Raw genomic sequence first — 27516 nt, 5'->3', positions numbered from 1 at the left:
TCCAGAGATCTAATCAGCCGAATACAAAAACATTAACTATATGGACAACTGCAGGAGTAGCCTCGGATGGACAGACGGGCAGAGAAAGTGGTTACAATAACGCCCACTACTTAGATGAAAAATGCGCTAAAAAGAAAGCGAGGCATGGAAGCAACAGTCAATAAAGAAACGCGATGCAATGAGAGGGGAAGGGAGAAGGAATTAAGAATTCGTAAAATAGACGTCGAGGAAAAAGGGAGAAAGAGTATTAAGAACACGGAAAGAGGTTCTTAAGGATTTCTGCAGGAACAACACTGAGAGGGTCCACCCTGTATACACACAATTTCACTTTGCAATACTGCAAGTAGAGGGGAAGACACTGTGCCAAGAAGTTTTGCAAGAAGCGCTCACACTATGCCCTGCCAACGTTGAGCTCCGAACAAGGCAACATCCCACATGGAAGCAAGCCAAGAGGCAAAGATTTCAATGTCCAATGGGGCAGCCATGGGAACAAATACACGCCCAAACGCCATGATATCTGGAGGCCGAGATTTCCAAGAAATACCGTCCCTACCCAGCCTGGGTGACACGCACCCAAAGTTCCGTAGACAGCAAATAAGATTCCCCATTCCAAGAAGCACAAGACGAGATTATAGTAAAAAGCGAAGTGCCCGATATTTTAGAGGCTCCTACGAAACTGCAAAGGACGTAGTTCACCAAATCACGACAGCGATCTGAGAAGAATCACGAGAGGAAATAGCTGTTTCGATGTACTTTCGTATTACTACGAGCCAAAAAAGAAGCCAGACGTGAGTTGGACGGGTTCAGGACAAAGATAGGTCGCCGTGTCCATCAGGGAAGAGTGCGAGTCCGAATTCTGGGAAATTGAAGAAGTCCAAACCTAAGACGGACCCCTATGGCAGGAAGATGAGCAATGCGAGGAAAGATCTCAAGAATCAAAAACACGCAATATAGACAACACCTATACCGTAAGCCTGCTGCAGAAAGGAGAAGCGGAGGAATTGGGTGCGATGTTAAAGAAGGCAAGCTTGACCATAACATTACGAGTCGCGTTGGACGCCTCAGCTACTAACAGTTCAAAAAAGCCCAGAACGACATGATACTAACTGCAGGTTCAAAAATACATGAAGATTTGTGCAGAAATGGGCCAGTTATAACCTCCAGGTTAACGGTAAAATCTAAGGTGGCCCTCGTGTAGTAAACGTTATAGTGCTTTCTGTTTTTTTCATTGCGGTTTCTTGTAGAAGTCAAAATCTAAAAGAATCAGCGATATATGTAATGATCACTTCTGCACATCAAAAGTTATAGGCAAAAACGGTATTGCAATCAAAAAACACAGAAAGCACTATCACTTTTGATAACCAAGTACGATTTTGATCCTAGTGGATAATATCAAATATGTTTCTAATGAAAATGGAGCATAAATAATTAATTATTTCAGGTATACCATTTGTTTATTTTGTTTGGAATTGTTCAACCAAAAACAATACATCACAGTTTTTTTGGAAAAGGAGCAGCAAGGATTCAAGGTACAAAAAATGAAAGATAAAAATCAACAAGAAATTCATAAAATAACATGTAACGATTCTTGCAACTTGAATACACGAGTTCATTTAAGGGGTGCTTTATGCGCTAAATTAAAAATGGGGGCTGAAACATTTGGGTTTACAGACCATTTGCAACCTAAAGTAAATCCCAAATTTCATCCTAATCCTTGCAGGATGATGTCGTAAATTTCAAACATAAGGGGTGGACGTTTATGGGATAAAATGACACACTTAAGCTATCCACAAGGCAATTATCATACGTAGGATCAGCAAGATCTCGAAGGCATTTACCACCAAGATTTAACAAAGGCGATTTGGAAGGTGGTAACGGATTAGCAAGAGGATCATATATTTAGAAAATTCTTGAAAAGGGAATAAGGAAGAAACTTCAAAATATATATTTTGGTAAATATAGGGAAAATTAAACATGCACCGCTTCATAGCGAATCTGAACGAAAATATGTCTGGCGATAACAAGCGATATCAAGAAACGTATTGCGGAAAGCGAGTGCGGTTCCCGTGATCTCCTCGGACCTCTAAGTTTCCTTCCGTTGTGCGAAAATCCGAGCAAGTGACAGAAATGTGGGTTTTCTATTGTTGTTTGCTTTCAGAAAGGAGGTCCCTTTTCAGAGGTTCTAATGGGCGAGAGATTGCCTGACAAAGCTATACTACACAAAAAGAGGTAAACATTTCTGCTCAGTGAGAAAATTTAGATTGCTTAAGCGCAAGAAAAATGAACAAATTCCAGAGTATTCAAAAAGATGTTTGAGAAAATGTGAAATGTTGGACCTTATCATTTTTTTTTTTTTTTTTGGGTTGCATCTATCGTTCCTCGAAATGGGGGTTGAAATATATTGTGTGATCAAAACTCTCTAAACCTTCCCCATATAGTTTTTATTCGTTGAAGTTTTTCAAAATAAAAGTGACTACAGTACGCCGAAACTATAGTCGCTTTTATTTTTAAAAACTTCAACGAATAAAAACTATATGGGGAAGGTTTAGAGAGTTTTGATCACACAATATGGACCTTATCATAATGAATATTAAGGTCTGGAGTGAAACAAACGGAAACAAGTGGATCACTGGGAAAAAGATTTGTACGAAATTCCATTCCTAGATTTAGGAAATTACGGATCCAGCTGTAAGTATTAGATTTGTGTCCCAGAAGCTCCTTTTCTAAGCCTGCATGTGACTCACAACGTTTCGGATCGGAAATTTTGAAAATTTGCCAACGGAAAACATCCCTTTCAATTTGAGATTTACAACTGTAAACTGTGAGCACATACTCAAACTATTGAACAACGTTTGATGAAGAGACTTGCCTTTTTTAGGTCCCACGTTGGGCGCCAAATTTCCGAAGGATACACAGTTTTCAAACCTTCAACGGGGTCTTGATAAATCAACAATTGGTTCACTAACACGTGGTTGGACACACATGCCTTAAAAGGCCTTTAAATAAACTCAAAATGCAATAATTAAACAACTTGATCCCGATAATACAAACTAGTGGTCGTAAGAAAAATAAAATGGTTTTGCATTTCTAATACTTACTCCCCAAAAACCGATCAGTGTAATTCTCATGCTTATCGTGCCCAGAGATGTACTAATATAGATTTATGCAGATAAGACCACCATTTTGAATCTCAAAAATGTTTGCCTACCGAATTGATAATATTTCCCCACATTCTTACAGCGAAATCTGAATAAAGGAGATCTGTCTGCTTTTGTGGCAAAATAAAATGCCACAACATAACCTCAATTTTGTAATAAAAAAAATCCGGCGATTTGTGTGCGGGGTAAAAAGAACGAGAGGGCTTGTAAAATCTTTAATTTTCTTTAGAAGCCGGAACTTTTTAAGATTGACAATAAAGCGAGGTTAATAAATTTTTAAAATTGACGGTTGTCTTTTTATCTACCCGTATACCTTAACCTCAATTATATGAAACGCGTCCTTTTCATAAAAACAAATCGCGAATGTTATTTATTCCAAAGAGGAGTACGCAGATAGAAGGCTTTAAAAGCAGAATCGAGATTGTCTTTCTGAAGCTCTCGCGAGACGTCTTATTTCCGAGTTATATTAAACACTTGTGCTCTGTTTACAATTCAGTTCTTCCGACAAATACGGAAAATACGTTGACGCCTCGCGTATAAAGGTAAATTCAATAACAGACATTAACACATAAATTCCATTTAAGGCATTTGAAAGGAATGAACGGGAAACCTGGGAAAATTAGACACAGGATCAAACTACAATTTATTGCGGTAAAGGTATAGTTTGTGTGCGGCTGGTCATTCGGCAAGGACCGAGCAAATGAATAATGTGCGGAAGGTGGTTAAGGGATACAAAATGGCAGGGGTGATATAAATCCACTAATTGACCTATGGTCGCAGATGCTGCAGCCACAAATTCAGGGGATGCAACCATGAGGTTATTCTCTCAACACGCATATCTCACATTACCAACAGGCTTCACCTGGGCAATGACCATAAATATGCAAATAACACAACACCTATCCGTTCTAATAACAAAATCAAATGTATACACCTCATTATTTCAAAATGAATAATTCGAGGTAATTAATTACAAGCATTTGCTTTAGGAAAACTGATTAATAACGCGTTTAAATTACATAAGTGCGTAAAGAATGTCCGATATTAAGGTAGGCATTACCAGACTAATTCCGAATAATTAATTATTCTCCCCCGTTTGATAATTAGTAAAATATGCTAGGCTCGTTTACAGTGTGTTCGATGTACGTACTGTATCTTTCGCTCTGTTATCTAGATTGTACGAACTTGTACGAGAGATCAGGTCATTTCACAGTTGATTTGCAAATAGGACAAACTTGTAAATAAACAAAATTGGGACGAAGCGACACGAAAAAGAAGAAGAATAAAAGTTGTTTCCCAACTCCAAGTAGAATAATGAATCGTTTGAAATGAAGAGTTCCTTTGTACTTTAAAAAATAAAACTTTTTTAATTTAGTCATTATTCAAATTAATTTTTCTTTCAAGTATTTTAGGGTTAAAGTATTTTAAAGTGTTACCTCTTGTAGCAATGTTGTAAACTACGCCAGTGAAAGGTGGGAGGACTTAAAATTTAATAATTATATTTCTTGAAGTAGCGACCTCATTTTACATGACGCAAAAAAATTAAAGTTTTTTTCACTTTTCTTATTTTATTTAAACAGCTGTGAAAGGGGCGACATTGTTATTGCCAGCGTGCGTTGTTTGGTTAAAATTAATCTTCGCAAAGGTACTAGTAAGCCCAAATGAATAACATTTTCAGAATTCAATTAAGTCAATACCGATCTCTTTTTCAATAGGTTTGATTATCTTAATTAAATTTCCCAACCTTTTCGAAGCCGAGTTTTATCTTTCAATGCGAAATAAAATCTTAATAGTCAATTCGTCAAATGAAAAGAAAATAAAAAATTTATAGTGTACTTTGGCAGTAATTTCGCTTTTGATTTAATCCTCTTAAGGAAAATGAAAATGATCATGTAAAATTGTACGGCGCGTAATCTCGGATTTGGACAGGAAATTTAATTACGATTTGTAAATTTGCACAGAGACGCGTTCTTTAAATTTTTACGGCCGTCAAATTGCGCGTTCGTGGTTCTTGTGGGGAATGATAAGTTTGGCGCATCATGTAATAAATTATAAGACAAATAAAGGCGCTTTCGGTTCATTATTCGTAAAATGCTAAAAGGAAAATTTCTACGTTGGCTTCAAATGGCGGATATACTAATAATGTAGGAGATACCTGTTGGGGCTGAGGTCGGGCAATTACTCTAATGGAGTCGGTTCGGGTAAGATACGACATTCTTCACCTTCATGTAATGCAAAATATTGCTCCATTTTGGATAGAAGATAGATATTTTTTAATTACTGCCGCTAATTCAATGCTTTTAACGAAAAATAAACTAAGTGGAAATGTTTTAAAACGTCAAGCGAAATGCAGCACTTTACATATTTTAAATTTATAATAGTAAATGTCTTTCCAAGTTTTAAGTATTAACATTACATTGACGCTGTTTATACAGTGTCCATCTTTTATTGGCAAAAAAAACTGCTTACGGAAATAGTTATTTGTATCACAAATCCAGAAAACACGTGTATGCTACACCAGGTTTTTCGTGTCGAAGTAAAAAATTGGAGGGAAAAAGTTAAAACGTACATCTAAAAATTTGTTTCTACCTTGTATATAAGCTGTCATTAATTACTCACATTCGATACCTTGCGTTAATAGCATTGTAACGAAGCGGAAGAACTACCCTCCATCGACTTTTGAATCATTCATTTGAAACTATCATAACACGCCTATTTTAATGCAGAACAGGCCGCAGGCAAGTTCGGCACAAACATGGACAGAGTAGAGGTATGACTTATCCCATCATACTCTATGGAAATTGAATATCATACATTTTTAGAGGAATTTTTCGAAAGGAAAAAGTTCCCCTTATGTGATGGTGTTGTCCGTCTGTCTGTCCGTTTGTCTGCCCGTCTGTTCCTCGCCTAACTCGAAAACGGAAAGAGAAGAAAAGCCTAATATTGACTTAAATTTTTCAAATCGAGAGTCTCGATCATCTTCCGAGAATTCCAAAGAATTTATTACGCAACTTTTGATTAACACCTAAAATAAATCTTGAACACAAATAGAAAAATTTGGCATGAAAATTCTATATGGGCCACACAAAGCATTAGAATAACCACACAAATAATTGATTTCCGATACACATGACAAAATTTAAGCGAAATTCCCTGGAAGAAAGAAAAGCTTACAAACCTTGTTTGCGCATAATACTTCGCACGCAGACGGTCGTTAAATAAAATTAAAATTACTTAGTTTTTTTAAAGAAAGCACTCGCTGACAGAATCAGAAAACTTCACTTCTCCTATAAAAAACTGAACCCAATGACTCGACCTTGATAAATAAGACGAAAAAAATTTTGGTGACTAACTTTTGTTGAATACGGACAAACGGTTGTAAAAATGTTACCACTTTTACCACTTCACTTGACAATAACTTCAATCTTTAATTAAGTTTGCTTAACTTCTCCTATACACTTTATTTCTAAATGGACGTACGGCGTGCTCAACAAAACAACTAGGGCTGACTGCCGGAGAATAGCGTAAACAAATTTACACGCTCATTTTACCTTCGCGAAAACTAATAGCTGGCAGCAGCCTCGTTTCTACGTTGATTCCAGTATTTAAAGAAACACCACGTTTACTATAAAATAATCTTCTTCCTCAAGATTCGTCAAATCAACCGCCAATTACAATCAGACTAGATAATGCCATCTTCGAAGGAACGCCGGACTAACGCGGACATAGTAACATCTGCATCTTTGTTATCTCTTACATATTTTATAAGAATGCCGGTATCATTTGTGCCAATATTAATTTTACCTCGCAAACAGTTTACTGACCTTTTGATTGTGATTATTAAATGTTCGGTAAGAAATTGCACCAAGCATAGGCATAATGACGTCTCTAACTATTTTAGATGATAATTTAAACCCCACCCCACTGAGTCAAATTTGAGATAGGGTTCTTAATCATTCCCAAGTCTTTCCAAGAAAGGTCGACTCGAGATATCTATGGTGCGATAGAATTCACTTATGTAATTCGATATGGACCAATTAAGGAGATGAAATCTGAGATAACTGTCAGACTCCAAGGGGGCATTTCCTTCTGGAATCGATTAACGAACAAGGGCTTACAGAAAAGGAAATTTTTTGTGCACTTTTTCATCCTCAATATGTTAGCTTTTACGTTGAATTTACTTTACGAATGTATTTTCATACCTCTGAATTGAAGCTTCGTTTGAATCGCAAGTTGTAATTGTTCCGTGCACCCTTCAATTCCCCAATTTTGGCTTTCAAGTTGAAGCTTAGAGCTATGAATACTGTGCAAACATTAGGGTTGATGGTTAGTTCCAGAATCGAGGCTTTAATTTTATGTGGTATAACCTTCAACCTCAAAATTTTGATATGCTTTTCAGTCCACCATTTTTTTATTTGGTGTTCAAGCTGAATTTTGAAGCAGTGAACGTATTCTAAAGCTCAATATTGAAGGCACGTTTCCGAATAGCAGCTTAAAATGTTTTTACCCAAAATCGTCCTGCAACCTTCATTTTCATACCTACTTTCGGTCACGAAATTTTAGTTTCCATGACAGAGGCAGAGCAGACTACGTTTCCTGCCGCTTGTCACTTTACTGGCCGCATCTGACACTTTACCAGCCGCATTTGTGACATTTCCAAATGTATATAATGACTCCTGTCGCCACTGACAGATTGACATTATTATAAGTTCCATATAAAAATTGAAATTTTATATTAAAATACGATTTCGGGTAAAATTTAATACAAAACTCGTAAGTAAAATGACATTACCTGACTCGGAAATTAAAGTACTCGATCCCAAAGGAGCCTCGCACTTCAATATTTCCTCGCCAGTAATGTATCATTTTCCGGACTTTTATGTAAATAACTATTACCCAAAATCGTCCTGAAACCTTCATTTTTCTATTTCGATGTGGAAACAATACCGAAACCGTACTTGATTGGCCCAGTTTGCGTGCGTTTCTAGACAGAAATGATGCTGAAAGAAATAGAAACGTATTATTTTTTTTATTTTGTTGGATTGGTACCCCTCGCTTTTTTGCCGTCAACGGTATCCGTCAAATCAAAACTAAACATAACCTGTAAAGTGTAAATAGCGTACGAGGAACTTGACCGATTGTATTAATTCCGATTAATTTTGAATATATACTCCAAAGTGTAGAACTTTTTTTATTTTTACTTAGCGTAGTAAAATATGCCAGCAGTACATTCTTGCTTACTTTTTGAACTCCCTTCTCGACCAGCCAGTTTTCAAAAATGTTCCTCCTCTTACTTTACTTTCGATTTTACAGGCAGTAAATTTAACGTCGCTTCATTGGCAATCTCTTGGGTCTCTGATGGGGTACAAGAGACGTGTTTGTCATCCGTATTCATCATAACTGCCGCAAAATGGAATTATGACCAAATAATTAAAAGTTTGAAGTTTGAAAATACAGGAATCAGGTTAGCCAACGTGAAAATAAATGAACTGAGTCTATTACCAACATACACTGAATGATAGTTTAAAATTACCTAACAACGCCTAAAGGTAATCACTCCTATGCAGTAAAATCATTGATTTGATGTCAACATTGAAATCATTTCAAGAATATTATTTTGGATATTTCAATGTTGAAAAAATTTCGTATTCTGTATGGGCACTTGATTTGAAAATATTGAAATCATAGATTGATTGAAATAAAAGTCAATGTGTCATTTGGCAACATGGCATTGTATTAAATTTACCAACTTCATATTTGTTAGAATAGAATCTCTGGTCTTTAAATATTAAACATAACCTTTTAATCTTTCTTGAATGTTGTGTGTGCACCCCAGAACAAAAAACTTAGAAGGGAAACGTAAACGGGAACAACTGAGTGCAGATATAGTTTGTTTGGAGAACATTCAATAGATGGCGCATAGTTAGCGGGCGTGTTAAAGTTACTAAATCTAGTGACTTTAGTGCTTGTGCGCCATTATGACAGTTGAATTTTGATTGACGGCTTATTGTGCTTTAAGTATAATTACTATTCATTATTACAATGAATTATGCATATACAAGTCGAGAACGTAAATGTTGTGTGACAAATTGTGAAGACGTTTCCCAAAAATGGAGCCCGAAGTTTTTAAGAATTGGTTTAGAATATAATGTGGAAGAAATTTACACAAAAGTTTTTGGTTTGTGAACGTCATTTTTCTGGCTGCGCTTTAGAACCTGGAACACGAAGAGATTTAAAGCGTATGGCAGTTCGCACATTATATTTAGCAGGTAGCACTAATTGAATTGTAATAAATTGCTACATATTTTGTTTTTAGAACGATCTCGAGAGCATCATACAGTAGAGTTTCATGAAGTTGATCTTGTATCTTGTATAATCATATTAAATTGGATTAATTGGAGTTGTTACTTATAAAACAAGTGCTCTGTACTCTTTGAAGGCCCTGACTGGTGAGGTGCATCCGCATTAAACTGAATTTATTTGGACCCCTAACAAACAAAATTGGACTTCACTGGCTGGATTCATTTACCTTTTAGGTTTCAGTTAGTCAAATCCAATGTTATGTTACAGATCCGGAGAAATTCAGTATCATGCGGACGTAGCTTACATTTTAATATTTAAATTTGGCGCCATTCACGCAAAAAGCTGCTGAGAACATACACGAGATGGCGCGTCATTTTTACATTACATAAAGTCACTAGATATAGAAAGTACCGCAATCATCCGCCATTTTTGGGCAAATTTGCTGCCAACTTGAAAAAATTGACAAATAAAATCTGAATAGCTGTCATTTTTTATAACCTAACTTCATAGTACTGTCATGTTTTATAAAAATATATACAGATATCTCCAAACAGGGGAACAATCCCTAACATTAAAGTCTGGTAACTTCCGCCATTTTTGGGCAAAAATCATGCGTTCTCTCTCTAACACACGAGCCCAATGGATTGCGGTACTTTCTATATTTAGTGACTTTAACATTACATTACAGTTTCCATTCTAAGTTTGTTGTTCTATGGTGTGCACAGTGCAAATATATTTATTTTCTTTGTGATTTTTATTAAATAAAGAAGGTAAGTATGATAACTATTTGATCATAAAAGTAATGATTAAACAGCTTTTACTGGATGTGTCCTTGTGTTGATATGTATGTGCTGCATTTCTTGTACGCATGCATTGAATTTAAAACTTTAAATTTCAATGATGTATGTATGTTTATAGGAGGCTATTAATGGACAAATTACAATCCTAAAACTGAATCCACATGATATAATTTCTCGGGTCCGTTGTAACTGTGATCAATATAATCATTTAAAAGTTCACAACCACAACTTTGTTCTTTTATTGGTCACAGTCGCAACAGATCTGTGAAATCGTGAATGATGTGGATTCAGCCTAATTGATATGTATGTATCGATAAGTACTAGATGTTAATTTTTAATTTAGATGCCGCCAAAAAAGGCAACGCCTGAGCAGTATAAACTGCTTGTGGACATGTTTGCTGAAAGCAAATGCTTGAGGTGGGGAAAGGGAACTCCAGGTGAAAAAAAGGAAGCATGGGAAGCCATCAGTGCTGCAGTTAATACTTTAGGAGTTGAGAAATCGTCAGATGGATGGAAAAAGGTGGTGTTTATAATTAAAGATAAATGCTATTATACATATTTTTTAGGCCTTTATTGAGATGAAATCTCACATCAAATCAAAAATCCGAGCTTCAAACCAGCTCAACCCAACTGAAAATAGATGTGCAGAAGTCACCGGATTGTTTATATCCTGCTCTGGAATTTCTGGGGTTCAGGAAATGGGAATGCCACCTGTTGGTGAGTTTCAATTATTTGAAATCTTAACATCAATAGACAATTTCTATCAAAGTTGACCCTAAAAAAAAGATAAAGGCTATCCTAGTTGATATTACAATTATTTTACAATTAATATTATTACTATATTTTTTTGAAAGTTTGTTCAATTCACTTTATTAGAGGTGTCTTTATTGTTATAGTTGATGCGATAGATACACAGGAACCCGAAGAGGGCCCTCAAGATGAGTCGGTCGAAATAAATCCACCTGACGGTAATGAGTTGCTGAGTAAGTATAGGTGGATACTTGTATATAACAAGGCTTGTAAATTTTAGTGAATCCGAATGCATGTGAGGTTGTTGAGGAAGAATTCGAGGAGGTAGAAACAGCCTCAAAAAAAAAACGTAAAACAACTCAAGGTAGGTATTTCTAGATTTAGGTATCTATTTCTTCTGTTAATTGAACGTTGCATCAATTACACATTCACGTTTGCAGTATTGCTCAATGAACATGTTGTATCTACAAACAGAGGGTTGCAGAATATAGCACTTGCGATTCAGTCAGTTGCAGATGCAATTAATAATATAGCTTTTGTGTTGGGTGGAACAACGGACGAGGAATATGAAGAACAGTAGAATTAATGTTACTGTGTAACTGTACAATGTAGCTTCCGAAATGTTTTGTTTTTTTACTTTTTTTATTGAAAATGTATGTGTTAGTTTTTTGTGTATTGTTGATTATATGTATGTATATATATACAAATTGATGTAGTTTTCTTTTATAGCAATAAAAAAAACAAAAACTACACCACAACAGTACGAAATGTATATAAATTTTAAGAAATATAAATACGACAATGAAGAAAATGCTTTTAAAGCATTATGTGAAGAACTGAATAGGAAAAAAAAATTGCAACGCTCTGTTGAAAATTGGAAAAGGGTATATACCTGAGGTGTGTGCTTAAAATCACTTATATGATGTAAAATAGGTTTTTACTGTTTGGGAATCAAAAGTGAAAGCAAAAGCTAGGAGAAACTATTTGGAACAAGAGCGCACAGGAGGTGGAGTTCCTATCTTAGAAATTCTGGATGAACTTGAACTACAATTGTTATCCGTTTTAACAAAAATTTTAATATATGGGCATCCAAAGGTTGTAGAATTGGGATTTACAAAACCAAAGAAGACAAAGACGTGTCCCATTAAACTTTCTGTAGGAAAGAGATACAGACATTTGAGTAATGACAATTTGTGTATTTACTGTTTTATCAGATTGTTTTTAGGAAAATCCACTGATTTATACACCACATTGAAAAGCGGCTCAACAAAACTAAAAAATAGTTTACTCGCTATTCAAAAAAGTTTGCATGCTCTGCATGATGCGATTTTAAACCTATTTACTCTAGTTTTAAGTACATCTACATAATAAATGTTTATTATTCAATGGTTTATTATAGCTATATGCAGTAATTATCCACCACTCTGTTCCTCATATTACGGCCATAACGTAAAAAGTTTCTTTCGGCATGATCTACACCTACACCATCAATATTGTTATCAATGTTGCCTGCATCATGACAGTCATTAAACTCTTCTCCATTACCGTTACCTAAGAAAGAATGGTTTACTGATTACAAAAGTAAACAAAAATTTACCATTAATGTCATCAAGATATTCATTTCGAGTAATGCAAAGATTGTGCAATATGGCAGCCGAATAAATAATGTGTGCAGCGCGTTCGGGAGAATAATGCAATGTCCTGTGTTTAAGGCAGCATCGAAAGCGTTGTTTTAATACACCAATAGTCCTCTCCACAGTATTTCTAATATTAATATGGCGACGGTTGAATTGTCTTTCTGCATCGGTTAATGGATTTGCTATTGGAGTGAGAAGCCATGGTTCCAGTGGGTAACCTGAATCTCCTATAAATATTGAATTAACTGGCCAACTCTTTAACTAATAATTGTAATAAAACTGCCCCTTACCCAATAAATAAGTCGTTTGGTTTCTATTTCCAACATAATTATTTACCAAATGCCTTCTCACTAATGATGTTTGCCATATCGCCGAATCATGTACGGATCCAGGGAATCTGGCATTGATATTAGTTATTTTTAGCTGTGCATTACAAATCTGCAACTTAAAAAGTTCATATGGTCCCTATGTGATATTAAAAAAATTCTAAATATTTGTATTATCAGAACCTAGTGCATTAAATAACTCTATAAACAATGATTATTTCCAAAATTTTTTTTATATTAAAATAAAAGATTAAGAATATATACTATAAAGTGTTGACATGCTGCAACGTTATCTTCAGCCAACGTTTCCCGACGTGTGTTGCGAAAAACTGCAGTCAAAATATGCCAAAGACTACTCGTCCTTCAAAGTGACCGTACAATTGTCGGATTTAGAGAAGATCATGGACCCAGGAGTTTGGCCGCAGGGTACACGAGTAAATCGTTTTTTCTTCCGGAGATCCCAAACAACAATGAACACCTGACCTCACCATCTCTATCTCATAAAAAATTATCCATATTTCATATAAATATTCAGTCAATTATTAACAAATTGAACCAATTGGAAGCATTTGTTGCCGACAAGGAATTGGATTGTATATGTGTAAGTGAACATTGGATTACTGATACTGACCAAATTACCGCTCTTAAATTTGGTCAATGGTCAGTATAACAGTATAACACTAATTAATAACCAGCATTATAATCAAAATGTTTACTCACTATCTGCACATTTAAACTATAATATTGCTTTCTGCAATAAAAAATAACCCCTGGCATTTCTGGGTGTTCTGTTTTTGGTGCTACTATGGCTATTTGGGTGCCATCAATGCACCCTATTATACCAGGAAATCCACCTATGCCAATAAACCTAAAAACAATTGTAAAAATAAGGAAATTTATCAATATAAATCATACAATTGCTTTTCCTGATTTTTTTCAGCTTCTCCTTCTGGAAATTGTATGGTATAACCCAATACTTCTACCATAACATCTGTTACTTCTGTGATGCATCTGCTCACAGAACTTTGATGCATATTCGTCAAATAATCTTGACCAATACCTTTTTGATAAGAGCCTTGGCTCAAAAAATGCAAAGTAGTAAAGAACTAAAATTTAACAAACCTTGTGATAAACAAACACAAATGATTTGTTTACCCTTAACCCCTTTGGAATGGATGTGTTACGTGCACAATCTCTCATGTGAGGTAGGAGTTGTGTGAGCACCCAATGTGCTAGTTCTCTCGAAACTCTAAATATGCCCCTAAAATGTTCCTCTGGCAGAGATAAAGGGTCACTAGTGTCTCTTAGATGTCTACGATGTAGATTAACATTTCGCCTATTAATTACAGAAAAATAGTAAGAACACTCTACAGAAAGTGTTGCTACCTGTTCCTATCCTCTTCTAATATTTCTACCAAAAAATCTAAGTCCATTTTTAATGTTTAACCACACTTTTTACTCATTTCAAGTATGTATAACGTGCTAGATTTTTCAATACGTTTGAAAAATTGATTTGATTTCAACCTTGGCTTGAAAATTATTTCAATTTTTGCATTAGTGCATATAGATTCTTGTAATCTACAAGGTCACTTGGTGTGATTTCAATTTATTGAAACGTCTACTTTCAATAAATTGAAATGTGTGTCATACTGCATACCAAATATTGAAATAGCTGTCAAATGTCGTTTTTATGTCATAATTTCAACCTTGACTTAAGTCAAATGTGCATACTGCATAAGGCCGAATATTTATAATTTGTATAATTTATTATTTAAAATAAAAGTCGAAATAGAAAAAATAGTATAAACAACACGTGTCATTTGTCTACTTGTCGCACTCGGCTTTTGCCGCATTCGCCGCTACGCGGCTTATGCGGCAAACTACCTCGTGCGACAATCTTCGTCAAATGACACTTGTACTTTAATATACTATTTCATCTACTTTCTGTCAGGAAATTTTAGTTTCCATGCCGCTTGTCACTTTGCTGGTCGCACCTGTCACTTTACCGGCCGCACCTTCACTTTACCGGCCGCATTTTTGACATTTCCAAATGTCTATAATGACTCCTGTCATCACTGACAGATTGAAATTAATCAAAAGTTTTATATAAAAATTTAAATTTTGTATTAAAATACAATTTCGGGTAAAATTCAATACAAAACTCGTCAGTAAAATGTCATTACCTGACTCGGAAATTAAAGTACTCGGCCCCAAAGGGACTCCGCACTTCAATATTTCCTCGCCAGTAATTTATCATTTTCCTGACTTATATAAATAACTATTGTGTACCCTTCAACTTTCATAGTTTGAAATTTGAGCTTTCAATTGAGGTTTGAAGATAAATAGCATTTCGGCTTGAAATGATTTTTATGCGTTTTTCAATGTACATTAAACATTATAGACAGTAAAAGTAAACGGACAGATACAATTTCTGAATTTCTGTTATTTTTTCTCTATTATTATTTTCAATAATAAAATTCAATCATTTATTTCAATTGAGAAATTTCAGGCATCAAGCTGGTAGGCAATATAACTTTTACCTCTTACACGGAACGGAATTCAAGGCGTTCTTGCTGATAAATGCAAACAAATTTATCTTCTCGAAAGTTCACCCTCTAACTACGGTAGGATATTGAAATGCAAATACCTGAAAATGAACAAAAAATAAAGTTTAATTTACGAGCGGTTACGAATATGCTGCTGTAGCTCTCTTCGCGCTGGGGTAGGTATACAAAAAAAGGGGGGGGGGGGGGAAGAGGGGAAAACAGAGAGACAAAACGGATTACGGGAGATTGTGCGCTATATAAAAATATGGTGAAAATTTTTGCAAAACAATTATCGGATAAAGACACGGTGAAATACCGCCTCCCGGATTACGTATCCGTATCGAAACGCAGGAAGAACGCTAATTCAATAGCTGCCGCTGTCGAAATTTTGAAGGCAGTTATTAATCACGTGCCGTATACACAAATTTGTTGATTAAATTTCATTTAAGATAGTACTTATCTAATAATTGAAATTTAGGGGCCAGTCAAACTTGAAGCGTCATTCATAAAAGTCGTGCAGTTTTGAGGGGTGTAATTTATCAAACACCAGCGCCGAGGAATTCAATAAAATCGTTTAATTATAAATAAGCGCCCGTAGTGATTGAGGCTATGATCGTTTTCCTAATTACTCGGGAAGAAAATAATTTAGCGAAATACGAAGAGGATGGCAAGTAGCGTATTGGGAGAGAATTAAAGAAACTGTGATGAATAGATCGTCTCCGAATTGATCCCGGACTAAAAACATTATAGCCCATTAAGCTACAAATTGTTTTACTTGTAATTCGAGTGCATCGGATTAATTGGATATTGTTTAAAACTTCTTGAAAGGAACGGATAATGGGCTTAAGAGTAAGGAATTGAATACCAATTGAGTCAATAATGACTTTTCTATTCTATATACATGTTTCTCCAAATTCAAACTTTGCAGTTAAATATATTTCTATATGTACAAATTGAAAATCAATTTGAATAAATGTTTTTCCATTACCTTTAACGGTTTCAATTTGCCAAACTTTTACATTTTAGAGGACCAAAAGTTACCAATAGATTTTACTTGCGCCGTGATTAATTACAAATACTCTTTCTGTGGCCACTTACTTATTTCTTCTCACCAGGATAACTATACCTACATATAACAAGGGCTAATCTCTATATCCAGTTATCGTGTAAGTCGAGACATGCAGAAACATAGGCAGATAGAGTATAACGATTATGCCAACAAAGGAGTTTTTCTCAAGGTTCCAAAATGTTTCGGAGTCGCTAAAAATCCCATATGCGTTTCGTCTTTAATTTGTTTCTTGACACCCTTAACATATAGTGAAACTCACAGTTTTCAGTACGCTTTTTCAGATTTTATAAGAAATTGTAACATTTCCACGTAAAAATGGCGTCTCTCTTGAATTTTTAGCATGCTCCTTCGAGCCGAATCGCGTGCTTTAATTCCTCTCCTAAATTACGATAGAGATGTATATCGGAAAGATACAAAATCCTCTTCCATGGCAATGTAACGGTAGTCTTTGAACGTGCACGGGCGCAAACAAAGATCATCGATCACCCTTTTTGTTGCACACTGTTGTGCAAATAAAGCGCCTTTTTTAAAATCGAAATAACTTAGTCAATAGTTGGGTTATAAAGTAGTAGCATGCTATCGTTGTTTACTTTCTTGGTAGATGATTAATGGGGAGGAGGCTCTTTACACATGATTTCAGAGGTTGAGAGAAGTGTGTGACGGTTTTTGTTTGCACGTTATTGTGCACGTCGTTTTCTGAGCAAGTACTCTTGGCCTTTTTCTACGTATCTTTTCTCTCTTTCCTAAATTTCAAATTTGGGAACCCGTCAATTTTATTACTTGTTTACCCAACGTTGGAAAAGGAATATGAAAGGAAAAGATAATCTGCTAAACATGTCAAAATGGCATGAGGAGGAGTAAATATTGCTTGCGAAATTTTATGCTGGCGGAAAGGACGGATGTAAAGTGAGACATCATAAGTTGTTACACGAAGGCATCAGGATTAGAAAAAGAGATGCAGAAGAATTCCTGCTGAGATTATTGGACATCTAAGCGTAAGGAAAAGTGGTAAAATATTATATCAGGTTGTAGAATTGGAATTGTTTTATAAAAATGGGAAGAAGGTAAAAATCCTCGCTGCGCTTTTGACCTTTTCAGGATACTCACTGATAGATACGAGGATGGTGAAGAAGTTAGAAATTTCAGGAAAAACGATAACTATAATTATAATCTTGGATCGATCGCCATTAAATTAGTCACTAAATCCGCCATTTTGATGGGCGCCATCTTCGATCGGTCGCCATTTTATAAGTCACTAAATCTTCCATTTTGTTGGGCGCTATCTTGGATCGGGTGCCATTTTAGTAGTCATTGAATCAGCCATTTTGTTGGACGCCATCTTGGACGGGCCGCCATTTTATTAGTCACTAAATCCGCCATTTTGTTGGGCGCCATCTTGGATCAGTCGCCATTTTATTAGTCATAAATCTGGCATTTTGTTGCGCGCGTTCTAAAGCTCCGCCTACCGTATCCCGTTGGCTAGCTAGACAAGATTAAAATCTCGCTGCGCTTGACACCTTTTCAGGATACTCATTAATAGATACGAGGATTACGAAGAAGCTGGGAATCTCAGGAAAAAAGTAACTTATAGGTTATGCAGGCAGGAATCTTGGAGAGGACGAGTAAAAAAATAATGATAATGGTACAACCGAATTACAAGGATTGTCATTATCAACGGGAGGTATTGACAATGGATAATTTAGAAGAAAAACCACCACGAATAAATTTAATGTGAAGACTCCAAGTTATCCATGTTGATAGGGCAGCCACATTCGCACCTAATTGTACCCACCAGAAGACCTAATGGTCCACATGGAGCTCCCATCATAAGAGTGATTCCTCTTGGATCTATAGCGTGTGGAAAAAAGATGGAAACTAATGAATTGCTGCAAACAGAAAAAAATTTCCATGTTTGAACAATCGAAGAAGAAACAGAAGATTTAGGAACCTTACTGGAGATAGTGAAACAAAGCTTTGAAATAAAAGCTTTTGGGGTAAAAATCTATAAAGATTACGTGCGAAATTCGGAGACTAAAAAGGCGCTGATGATGGAAAACACATAAAAAAGGAATAGACCGGTGGGGGATCGCTTTGTTGTAGAAAGATGAAGTTAAGAAGCTACCAGAAACCAGAAGAATTTGCGAGACAATATTGCAGTAAAATTGAAGAATATATTGAAAACGGGTATTTAAAAATGAAAATGAAGATTTAAAGGAATAAGGAATTATACTTACATCACTTTGGAACAGTGAATCCGAAAAAATAGCATCATTTACGTTAGTGCAGCAGGGAGCCCAATAGGGGATTTTGGCATTTACTCGAGCGCGTCAGATTAAAGTAAGGTGGGCTGATTACGTGTTGAAAAGTGTGCATTTTAATAATCTGCCGAATTCCAGACGACAAAGTAGAACAAATCGTCCAGTCCAGTGCGTTCAGCAGTTGAAGTATGTCAGTTGACTAATATAATAGGCGGTCGTGTCATAAGTTATACGTACAACGCTCTAAATATCTAATGCGCTCCCATAAATCCTGTTTTCTACCCTTCCGTAGAGCCTTCCCCACCATGCAAACCGGCAGATTAACATACCTCCAATATCAGAGACGCGTGGGGGATATACACTATCAATATCTGATGGAACCTAAACTTCAAAGCGAATTGCGGGTGAACGGGACGTCAGAAGCGGGTACCGACAAAGGGAATGTGGTAGCCCCCGACATGATCTTACAGATGGTGAATTCAATACTTTGTAAGAGAATACTGATTCTGCCACACAAAAATGCAGTACCTTCGATCTTGCACGAGGACTTGGGGGGGGGGTAAAAGAACTATTGAAAGTGTTTAAATAATAATTAGTTAGCTGAAAAAGAACCGCCTTCCTCACAATAACTTACACTGAATTTTATTCGAAGATATCTTAAAACTCCTCTACTTCCAATGGTAAGCAAAAATCGTAGAGCTTTTAACTTTGCTTCGTTCCCCACGTTCGATTAGGAGCCGGAAAAGCGTCGGGGTTTCGAATTCGCCCGCAACAGTAACAAATGAGAGGAAAATTAGTTCGGTTTTAATTTAATCTTGAACAACTAATTGAATCTCGCGAGTTTTAAGGACGACAAACTGTTTATTTAGGAAAGTTATAAAATTTAGTCCGCCGTTCTGAAAGCGGCAGCGCCGCGTGTCCAGAAGGGTGGCGACAGTTAAAATTACACTGCAGGTGTCTTTAGTGTAAAATTAAGTTTTATTATCAAACAAAATGGCCTGCGGCTTCGTTTCGCGCATATCCGCGTAGTTTCCCTGAAATATTTATACTTGAAAACTTTATTAGGTATCGCGGCATACGTTGTTGTTTTGTTAGTGCTTGATGTTGTATTTTCTACATCGAGCGGAACGAAATTTTGGATAATCGTAAACAAACTGCCGAAGGTCTTGAGCTCGGTCTTGGGAGTTCGGCGGTTCTAAAATTTGTGTAGTTATAACGCAACAAACCTACGCTTCGGTGCGTCAAATATTTTCGTTTCTTTGATTGATGATATTGAAGTGATTTACTGTAAATAAACCCTACAAACGCGAGTAAAAATATACCCTTCGTCTATTATACGCACACGTTACTTTGATGTCAGTAGCCTCAATAAGGTTGGGCCACCCTGTATGTGATATAATTTCAATTTATTAAGTAAATCTGGGGGATTATTTACGAAATAAACATAAAATTCGTTTCATTTGAATGTGTATTCTAGTGTTGTTTTTTCCTTTTAGCATTGTTAATTGCGTAGTTTTCGTTTTAATTTTAATAAAATGCTTTAACAAAGACACATCTAGATAAGTTTGAGTACTTTATAAAAGGTTTTTATTTATTCGTTGGTGATAAGGAGTGTTTATCAGGCAAAAGTTAATTAATTTCAAGGAAATGCACATCTGGTGTTGATAAGAGGTAAGGTGTTATGCAGAATTGCGCGTTTCATGTGGAGAAGTTTATCTAAGCTAATGGCGATTGGCGACGTTTTTGAAATTTTGTTAAAGAAGGAGATTATGCTGTAATGGAAGTGGTGGTCCTTTAAATACTGAAGTCAACGTAAAAACGCGGCTGCTAGTTTTCGTGATGGTTGAAGAGTGTGTAGGTACACCTTTATACGCTACATTTTCTGGCAGGCGGCCCTATTTGTTTAGTTGAAGACGCAGTTTACCATTTTTATAATAAGTGTGTGCAGAAGCAAGTTCAACAAAGTTGTGTGAGAAGTTTAACGCGAGTTGTCCGATTACAGAAAAAGTTTCGTCGGGTTGAAAAAGCAAGTAGTAGTAGTAGTTTCTACCGCCCGAACAGCCACCGAAAATTTGTAATCTTATTCGTCAAGCCAGTTTTGTTTGTCATCTAACTCTGTATTATAAAGCAAAGGGAAATTCAGAAGCTGTCAGCATTTGTGTATGAGTTAAGTGTGCCTAGTATCACAAACCTTTACGACCAGATTATTTAGATCATTAATAAATTTAAGATTTGATTATTTCCGCTTTAATTCTTTCATGTGTTTCAAATAAATGTTTGTCATTGTCAGTCAATAAATTGTGTTTATTCGAATCCATTGTGCGACCCAGATATAGTGTTCATGTCAGATTTTTCTAGTCGTGCTCAAGAATTATGTCAAGTATTAATGACAATTTGTGTAGCAGGGATTTTTCTTTATAGCAGATGTGTACGAGCGCGTTTGTAAAATTTAAATTTAAAGGTTGTTTCGTTTTGAGCTAGCTGGAGAGGTATTTTGTGGGTGGTTTAGTGACCGTTTGCCATTGCATAGTTTCCAATATATTTTGACCTATAGAAACCAATCACAAATGTTGAAATCTGTTAAGTACAAAAGAAGAACAAATTGATTTCTAAAATAAGCAAAATGTCTCCTGTGTCTAAGATCAAATTTATCAAACAAGCAGATTCGAAAATAAGCTGAAAACATTAGTTCAAAGCACCCTGTATAGAATCCAAGCTGTATACATGCTGTTTCATGAGAATCTTTACCTAAGGGTATTCAGGCGCCCGTTGATAATTTAAATCAGAAAATTTGCGCACCAACATAGTTTTTTATGATTTATCAAAAGATATTCATGATTGTTTCACTTCCGGTTAACACCGGTTTCAGCGCACTTTGACCTCATCTAATCTCTGTTCAAGTGATTCAATGTCACTGAAGGTAAAAACGATCGTTCGTGAACGCAATGTCACTGAAGGTGATTTGATCGTGGTTGTTTGCAAAAATAAAGAGGGTTCGTTTCTGAACTCGATGATACTGAAGGTCAAACGGTGTGGTTTTTGTCTAAACTAAAAACCAATGTCACCGAAGGTCAAACGTAGACTCGGCGCTTCCCATGTCACTGAAGGTCAAACTTTTAGATGAAATAAAGGGCAGAATTGAAGGTGAAATAGAGGGCATAAGTGAGGGTGAAATATAGTCCAGAATTGCAGGTGAAATAGAGGGAAGAATTGAAGGTGATAAAGAAAGTCACATTTGATGATAGTAACAATCGAGTGTCACTTCAGGAATGAACCCCGTGTGACCTTCAGTGACATTGGTTTTTAGCTTAGACAACAACCACGATCAACTGACCTTCCGTGACATTGATAGCTTTCGTTCAGAATGGAAATTCGTTTCCACGTGTGACCTCCAATGACATTGGTTTTTAGTTTAGTGAATAACCACGATCGACTGACCTTCATTGACATTGACTTCAGGGATTAAAGCTTGACTTTCAGTGGCATTGAATCACTTGAAGCGCACAGGTCAAATGAGGTCAAAATGCGCTGAAATCGGCGTTACTTATCTACTGATGTGGATGTCTTATGATGTAACATATTTGACTGTTCATTTTAGAACACATACTTACACAACGACTTCATTTTCTGCTGGTGGGCCAAGATATAAAAAAATTTAATCACTATCGAGTAAATCACATCAACTTTCTTATTTCTTATGAATAGTCCAGTAAATGCGTGTTTAAAACTACCGTTTTCTGAACAAAATTGCGGAAGTTTCTTTATCAACGGTTTTATATGTTATCGAATGTGCTGTATCCGAATTTATTGTTTGCTGCCTTGTAGGAAGTCGGCTTCATACCGAAATATGCAAAAAAAATTGGAGTTTTTCAGTACTTTTTTCAGTTTTTTGCTTATATCTCAAAAACGTTACGTTTTTTTGAAGATGGGCCCCCTATACAAAATTAAAGTACATACAATTTCCTACAAAATACATTATTTAGCTTTTATTTCCGATTTTTTGCGTCTTTGGCTATGAAACCGATCTCCTATAAGGCAGCAAACCATAAATTTAAATTCAGCACCCTCGAAAACATATAAAACCGTTGAGAAAAAAACTTCCACAATTTTGTTTTGGAAAAATCACCATTTGACTGGGCTATGAGGTCCTATTGGATTTTTTATGTCATTCGATAGAGAAAAAAATTACAAAATTATTGCTATAAGAACTAAGAATTATTGTAAACTTAAAGTCAAAAATGCAAATGAAATACAAGTGTTTAGTGTCCGTGATTTTGTAATTTTTTTCTCTATCGAATGACATAAAAATCCTATATGGCGTCCATAAGAAATAAGAAAGTACCGGGTTTGTGTTACAAGATAATTCCCGACCACATTTACTTTGTGTAAGTTTGCTTGGGTGTACGGTATAGATTTACAATCCTAACGCTACACTGACAGTTTTTAAATTGGCTTTTATGCATTCTAGTGAATGAGAAAAACGCTTGCTACGCCACTGGAAATGCTTTATGTCGCTTAAAATTACGAATTATGTTGCAATCATTTTGGGGAATTTCCATTTAGTTTAGTTAATGTTAGCATAATTACGAGAAAGGTTGAAAATTACTACAGGGCGTTAAGGACACATTGCAGTTGTCGATGCTTAGTAGATAGAGTGGAATTTTGCACAGGTGTGGGTGGCTTTCATTGGAGATTAATATACAGGGTGTTTAGATTCCTCTATGCGTAGGTAGATGGTGTGGATTTTACCACAGATGTATGTAGTATTTTATATTTTAACAATTTGCAAGAAGTTCAATTACGATGTTTGTTGTCGGCTTGTGCGATGAGTAGGGGTGTTGTTTCTTTTACGTGGGGGTGTAAAATATTTATTGAATTCGTTTACAATGGTATTTGGCCACCATTTTATGATTATTATATCCCAAAAAAAGGGGTCGTGGGGGAGGCTGAGCTCAAATTACGAACACAAACCCTGAACATACCCCTATATTATTGTTATGACGACACCGGTCATGTTCTAATGCAGGCACCATGACCAAAAATGATGTCGAGCTTCGTTACATAACAGTCTTAGTAATTACATATTCATTTCCGTGAAAGATGGCGGCACAATATTTTAAATGTCGGTGTAAAACCACCCTCAAGACGTAATCACTATAAAAAAGGTGAGCTGGAAGGGGGTGGTTAAAAATCTACTATCTGTCTCCTCCCCCCAAGTCAAGCTCATGACAGACTTCTTAAGCTAAATAACAGTGCAAATGGAAATGTTCCACCTGTAAGAAGCAATTTCGCGGATTTACAAACAAAACTATTAATACTCTGCTCTAAAGCTCGAAAAGTCCATAGTTGATAATTCCGCCCCATAAAATCCGCTTATGTTATAAACGTTCGCAAATGTAAATTTGAGCGTATATGTACCGAAATAGAGTGCAAAAAGCACCGTTTTGATTGTAGCGTTGTCCGTTCCACCGTGAGTAATTCGTGTTTTTAAACTTTATTGTATTTCGCTACATTTAAATTCGAACAAATGGAACCTGGAAATGCATTAATATACTGAAATTTCCAATAATCGCGAAAGATGCGGCCGCGACAAGGGGATGGCGCTGTTATAATTAACATCGAACTGACCGCATTGCGAAATGGGCGCGTCAAAAATCGGACCCCATTCCCGTGTACGGTGACATAAATATTCTTGGACGTGTCGGCGGTCATCTGTTAACGTCAACCTTAACAAAGTTGCAATTTGTTTTTGGCCACATATTTTATTCGCGATTTTGTTCGCGATTTCCCCGATATAAGCCGAGGATATGGCCGCCACTTTGTTTTATAGTCCGCGTCTATTTATTGTTTTGTTCTTTTTCTCCCAAGGATGCCAAATTGTGCGGGTGCGCCGATAAAAAACGGCAATATTTCAATTTTGATAAAACGCGCGCAATTAATTAATTTCCTCGCGTACTTCTGAATTTGTAGTCATAAATTTTAAGTTTCTATAAATTACGGGCGCGGTTTATCTGTTATACGTATAGCAGCCACCCCAACCCAACTGTTACAATTGTTGTATTACTTCAGCCACCATAAATAAATAAATACTTCCAACTGTCTCCTGACTTCAGGCCATAATCTACCTCACATTCCTCGCTCAGACGATATCGTTATTAGGAGAGGAATCCTTAAATTGGACCGGCAAGCGCGCATTCAAATTCGCCCCCGTTTTAAATTGGAATTATTTGCTCAAATCTAAAGATGGAGCTCTGATTGTTTTATCATGAAAGGAGCCCTTTCTTCTTTGCAGTTTGCGAAACCAATAAAGGATTTTATTTTGGCGAATCATGTAGCAGGCACTCTCAGATTTAATGGTAACGCGTTACCTTTTTTATTTAATAACTGCGAAACAACTTTTCGCTGAAAGTATATTAGCGGTGAAACTACCGTGTTTTCCCCCGAGGAAAGTTACACTATGATTGATATCACCGCCGCGTTGTTTATAAAGCACGTAAAAAATTCACGAGGATCACTAATATCAGTTTCCTTTTAATATTTAATGTATTGCAGGCACGGGGTTTTATTATGAAGCCGTGAAAAATACTGTTCTCTAAAGCCATTTTCTGGGATTACTACTAATCTTTTTCCTAAACCCGATTTACTAGAGTGAATTATTTTCCAACCAGTTTAACCTTACCTTCCACCTACAGCCTTTACGGTGATACAGAGGTTCCATAAGTTTGCAATTTTGATAACCTACCCCCGATCGATATGGGATTCGTTTCTCCGTGCGCCGCGAATTGTTCGACAATTTATGTTTGTGTTCTAAAACGGACTTTTATTAATGAAATATCGCGTCTACGTTGCAATTAGATACTTAATGAAAATATTAGGAAGATAAAAACGATTTTTCTCCATATCAGATATAGCCACCGCTACCTACTAAAAGGTAATATGTGTCGAAAGCTCAACCTCTAAATCTGTCAAATAAACTAAGAAATATCAGGATCAACGACCGGTGATTCCGCCATTTTGCGCTGTTGCGTCGTCCCACTTCTCTAATTGTTAGTTTAATTGTTTGATACATTAGCAATGTTAGCGGCGAATGGCTATTTTATTGTCCGCCGCTTCAGTGCCAGGTTCTTTCTTATTGCAAATTCCTGACATTTATATATGCCAACTAATTATTAGTAATTGCCCATGGAAGGAATACTTGAGAACTTTCGAACTTTGGAGAATTGAACGATATTGGCGTTGAGTACTAATAAATGTTCGAAATTGGGCAGTGCATCTCGCTATTATGGCGAGGATATGCCCTCAAACTATGAAATTGCTAATTATAGTAACTCTTCTCAATAGTCTCGACGGAAACATGCCATGCATGCGATTTTAATGAGAAGCAACCCAAGGAAGTAACCGATATATTTTCATTTTTCTAAAGAAAATAGCAATCCTGGTTGGACGACTCTGTCTGTCTGTCTGAGTAAAACCAATGGCTGCAAACCTGCATTTTTGTTTACAAATTGGTTTGAGGGCTCTCTTTTATATGGTCTAAGTGAGATTCGCTGACACGTTGGAACTTGTGCCTTTTCGGCGAAAACTCACTCTCATGCTTGGTAAATAATATAGTATTTCCGGATAACTGCGAATTTTTTCCCCACATATTTTAGAGACAACCCCCTTGCTGTTCAACAGTCTAATGGTTTAATAGAAGAATCTGTGTAATTGTTTTATGCTCATCATTTGATAAAATGCAAATTATTGCTTTTATTGAAATTGATAAGGCATTGTAAACTGATTTTTAGCTTCCTAGCATGTGCTAGGTAGCTATTGCGGTAGCCGTTTTTTGAACATTTCAAAATTTCATCAAATGTCGACGTTTTAGACCATTTTAAGCAACTTTTAAAGAATAAAATTTTTTTCCGTCTGTACGTACGTACGTTTGTTGGCAATTTTCTGAGAAAACGGCTCGACGGATTTTGTTGAAATTTTGTATATGTTTTAGGCATACCGAACAGAAAAATAACGGCCGTATTTTTGAAAAAAAATTTTGGAGCGCCGTAACGGCATCGAACTTTTTTTTTTCAAATAGCAACCTAAAATTTTTATTCTATTATTTGGAAGACCTTATTTTCCTGTGTACAACCTACAAAAAATTGGGCCGGGTTATATTATCAAAAAACGGAGACAAAAATTGTCGAAAGTCAAAAAATTGTGTTGCATATGTGCAAAAAGCAACGATCTTGTTTCTGATGCAATTTAAACGAAATTTCTATGGTAAGTCCCTTTAATAAAAGCAAACAAAATTCATGCGCAAAAATCGTGTTGCGCATGCGCAGAAATGCAATTTTCTTATTTATGGAACAATTAAAACGAAATTTGGATGGTAGGTCCTCCTAATAAAAGAAAACAAAATGCATGCGCAAAAAATCGAGTTGCGCATGTGCAACATCCAACTTTCTTATTTATGGAGCAATTTTAACGAAAATTGGATGGTAGGTCCCTCTAATAAAAGCAAACAAAATGCATGCGCAAAAATCGTGTTGCGCATGCGTAGAAATGCAACTTTCTTATTTATGGAACTAGGTACAATGCGAAATTTTATCAAATGTTGACGTTTTAGATCATTTTAAGCAACTTTTAAAGAATAAATTTTTCCCGTCTGTAAGTGCGTACATATGTTGGCA

At 36.0% G+C, this 27516-nt stretch overlaps 3 protein-coding genes across 10 annotated transcripts in view; 1 reads left to right on the top strand and 2 right to left on the bottom strand.

The window, feature by feature from the left end:
- LOC116175000 (tyrosine-protein phosphatase Lar) overlaps positions 1–27516 on the bottom strand; it is a 113774-nt gene that overhangs the window by 54982 nt on the left and 31276 nt on the right. The window lies entirely within an intron of this gene.
- Positions 10239–12366, top strand: LOC116175003. 4 transcript variants are annotated; one of them, XR_004146219.1, is made up of 7 exons: positions 10239–10781; positions 10828–10978; positions 11158–11229; positions 11292–11375; positions 11452–11664; positions 11741–12191; positions 12237–12366. XR_004146219.1 is itself a non-coding variant. In XM_031493042.1 (5 exons), exons 1-5 carry the CDS (start codon positions 10605–10607, stop codon positions 11589–11591), a joined length of 639 nt encoding a protein of 212 aa, XP_031348902.1. In that variant the 5' UTR covers positions 10239–10604; the 3' UTR covers positions 11592–11696. The 4 variants fall into 4 exon arrangements, 1 of the variants encoding a protein (XP_031348902.1); XR_004146218.1 differs by having other exon boundaries at positions 11158–11244; XR_004146217.1 differs by lacking the exon at positions 11452–11664 and having other exon boundaries at positions 11158–11244.
- LOC116175002 (putative nuclease HARBI1) lies at positions 12246–14699 on the bottom strand. Of its 2 annotated transcripts, none has more exons than XM_031493039.1 (6): positions 14361–14699; positions 13890–14310; positions 13695–13842; positions 12939–13092; positions 12609–12875; positions 12246–12562 (listed from the first exon to the last, which is right to left on the bottom strand). In XM_031493039.1, exons 2-6 carry the CDS (start codon positions 14006–14008, stop codon positions 12411–12413), a joined length of 840 nt encoding a protein of 279 aa, XP_031348899.1. In that variant the 5' UTR covers positions 14009–14310; positions 14361–14699; the 3' UTR covers positions 12246–12410. The 2 variants fall into 2 exon arrangements, with proteins under 2 accessions (XP_031348899.1, XP_031348901.1); XM_031493041.1 differs by having other exon boundaries at positions 12939–13086; positions 14361–14697.

Source organism: Photinus pyralis, unplaced genomic scaffold, assembly GCF_008802855.1.
Source record: "Photinus pyralis isolate 1611_PpyrPB1 unplaced genomic scaffold, Ppyr1.3 Ppyr1.4_LG6, whole genome shotgun sequence".
In the NCBI taxonomy this organism is placed as follows: Eukaryota; Metazoa; Arthropoda; class Insecta; order Coleoptera; family Lampyridae; genus Photinus; species Photinus pyralis.
Note: the sequence above shows the minus strand (reverse complement) of the source record. Positions and strands in the feature narration are given on the sequence as shown.

Bases quoted from the DNA above. Each gene is read 5' to 3' on its own strand.
- LOC116175003 (XM_031493042.1), top strand. From the start codon at position 10,605: ATGCCGCCAAAAAAGGCAACGCCTGAGCAGTATAAACTGCTTGTGGAC. The intron at 10,782-10,827 runs GTGGTGTTTATA...CATATTTTTTAG, and splicing joins CGTCAGATGGATGGAAAAAG to GCCTTTATTGAGATGAAATC. The intron at 10,979-11,157 runs GTGAGTTTCAAT...TTATTGTTATAG, and splicing joins AATGGGAATGCCACCTGTTG to TTGATGCGATAGATACACAG.
- LOC116175002 (XM_031493039.1), bottom strand. From the start codon at position 14,008: ATGCATCAAAGTTCTGTGAGCAGATGCATCACAGAAGTAACAGATGTT. The intron at 13,843-13,889 runs GTATGATTTATA...AATTGTTTTTAG, and splicing joins AAAAATCAGGAAAAGCAATT to GTTTATTGGCATAGGTGGAT. The intron at 12,563-12,608 runs GTAAATTTTTGT...ATTCTTTCTTAG, and splicing joins ATATCTTGATGACATTAATG to GTAACGGTAATGGAGAAGAG.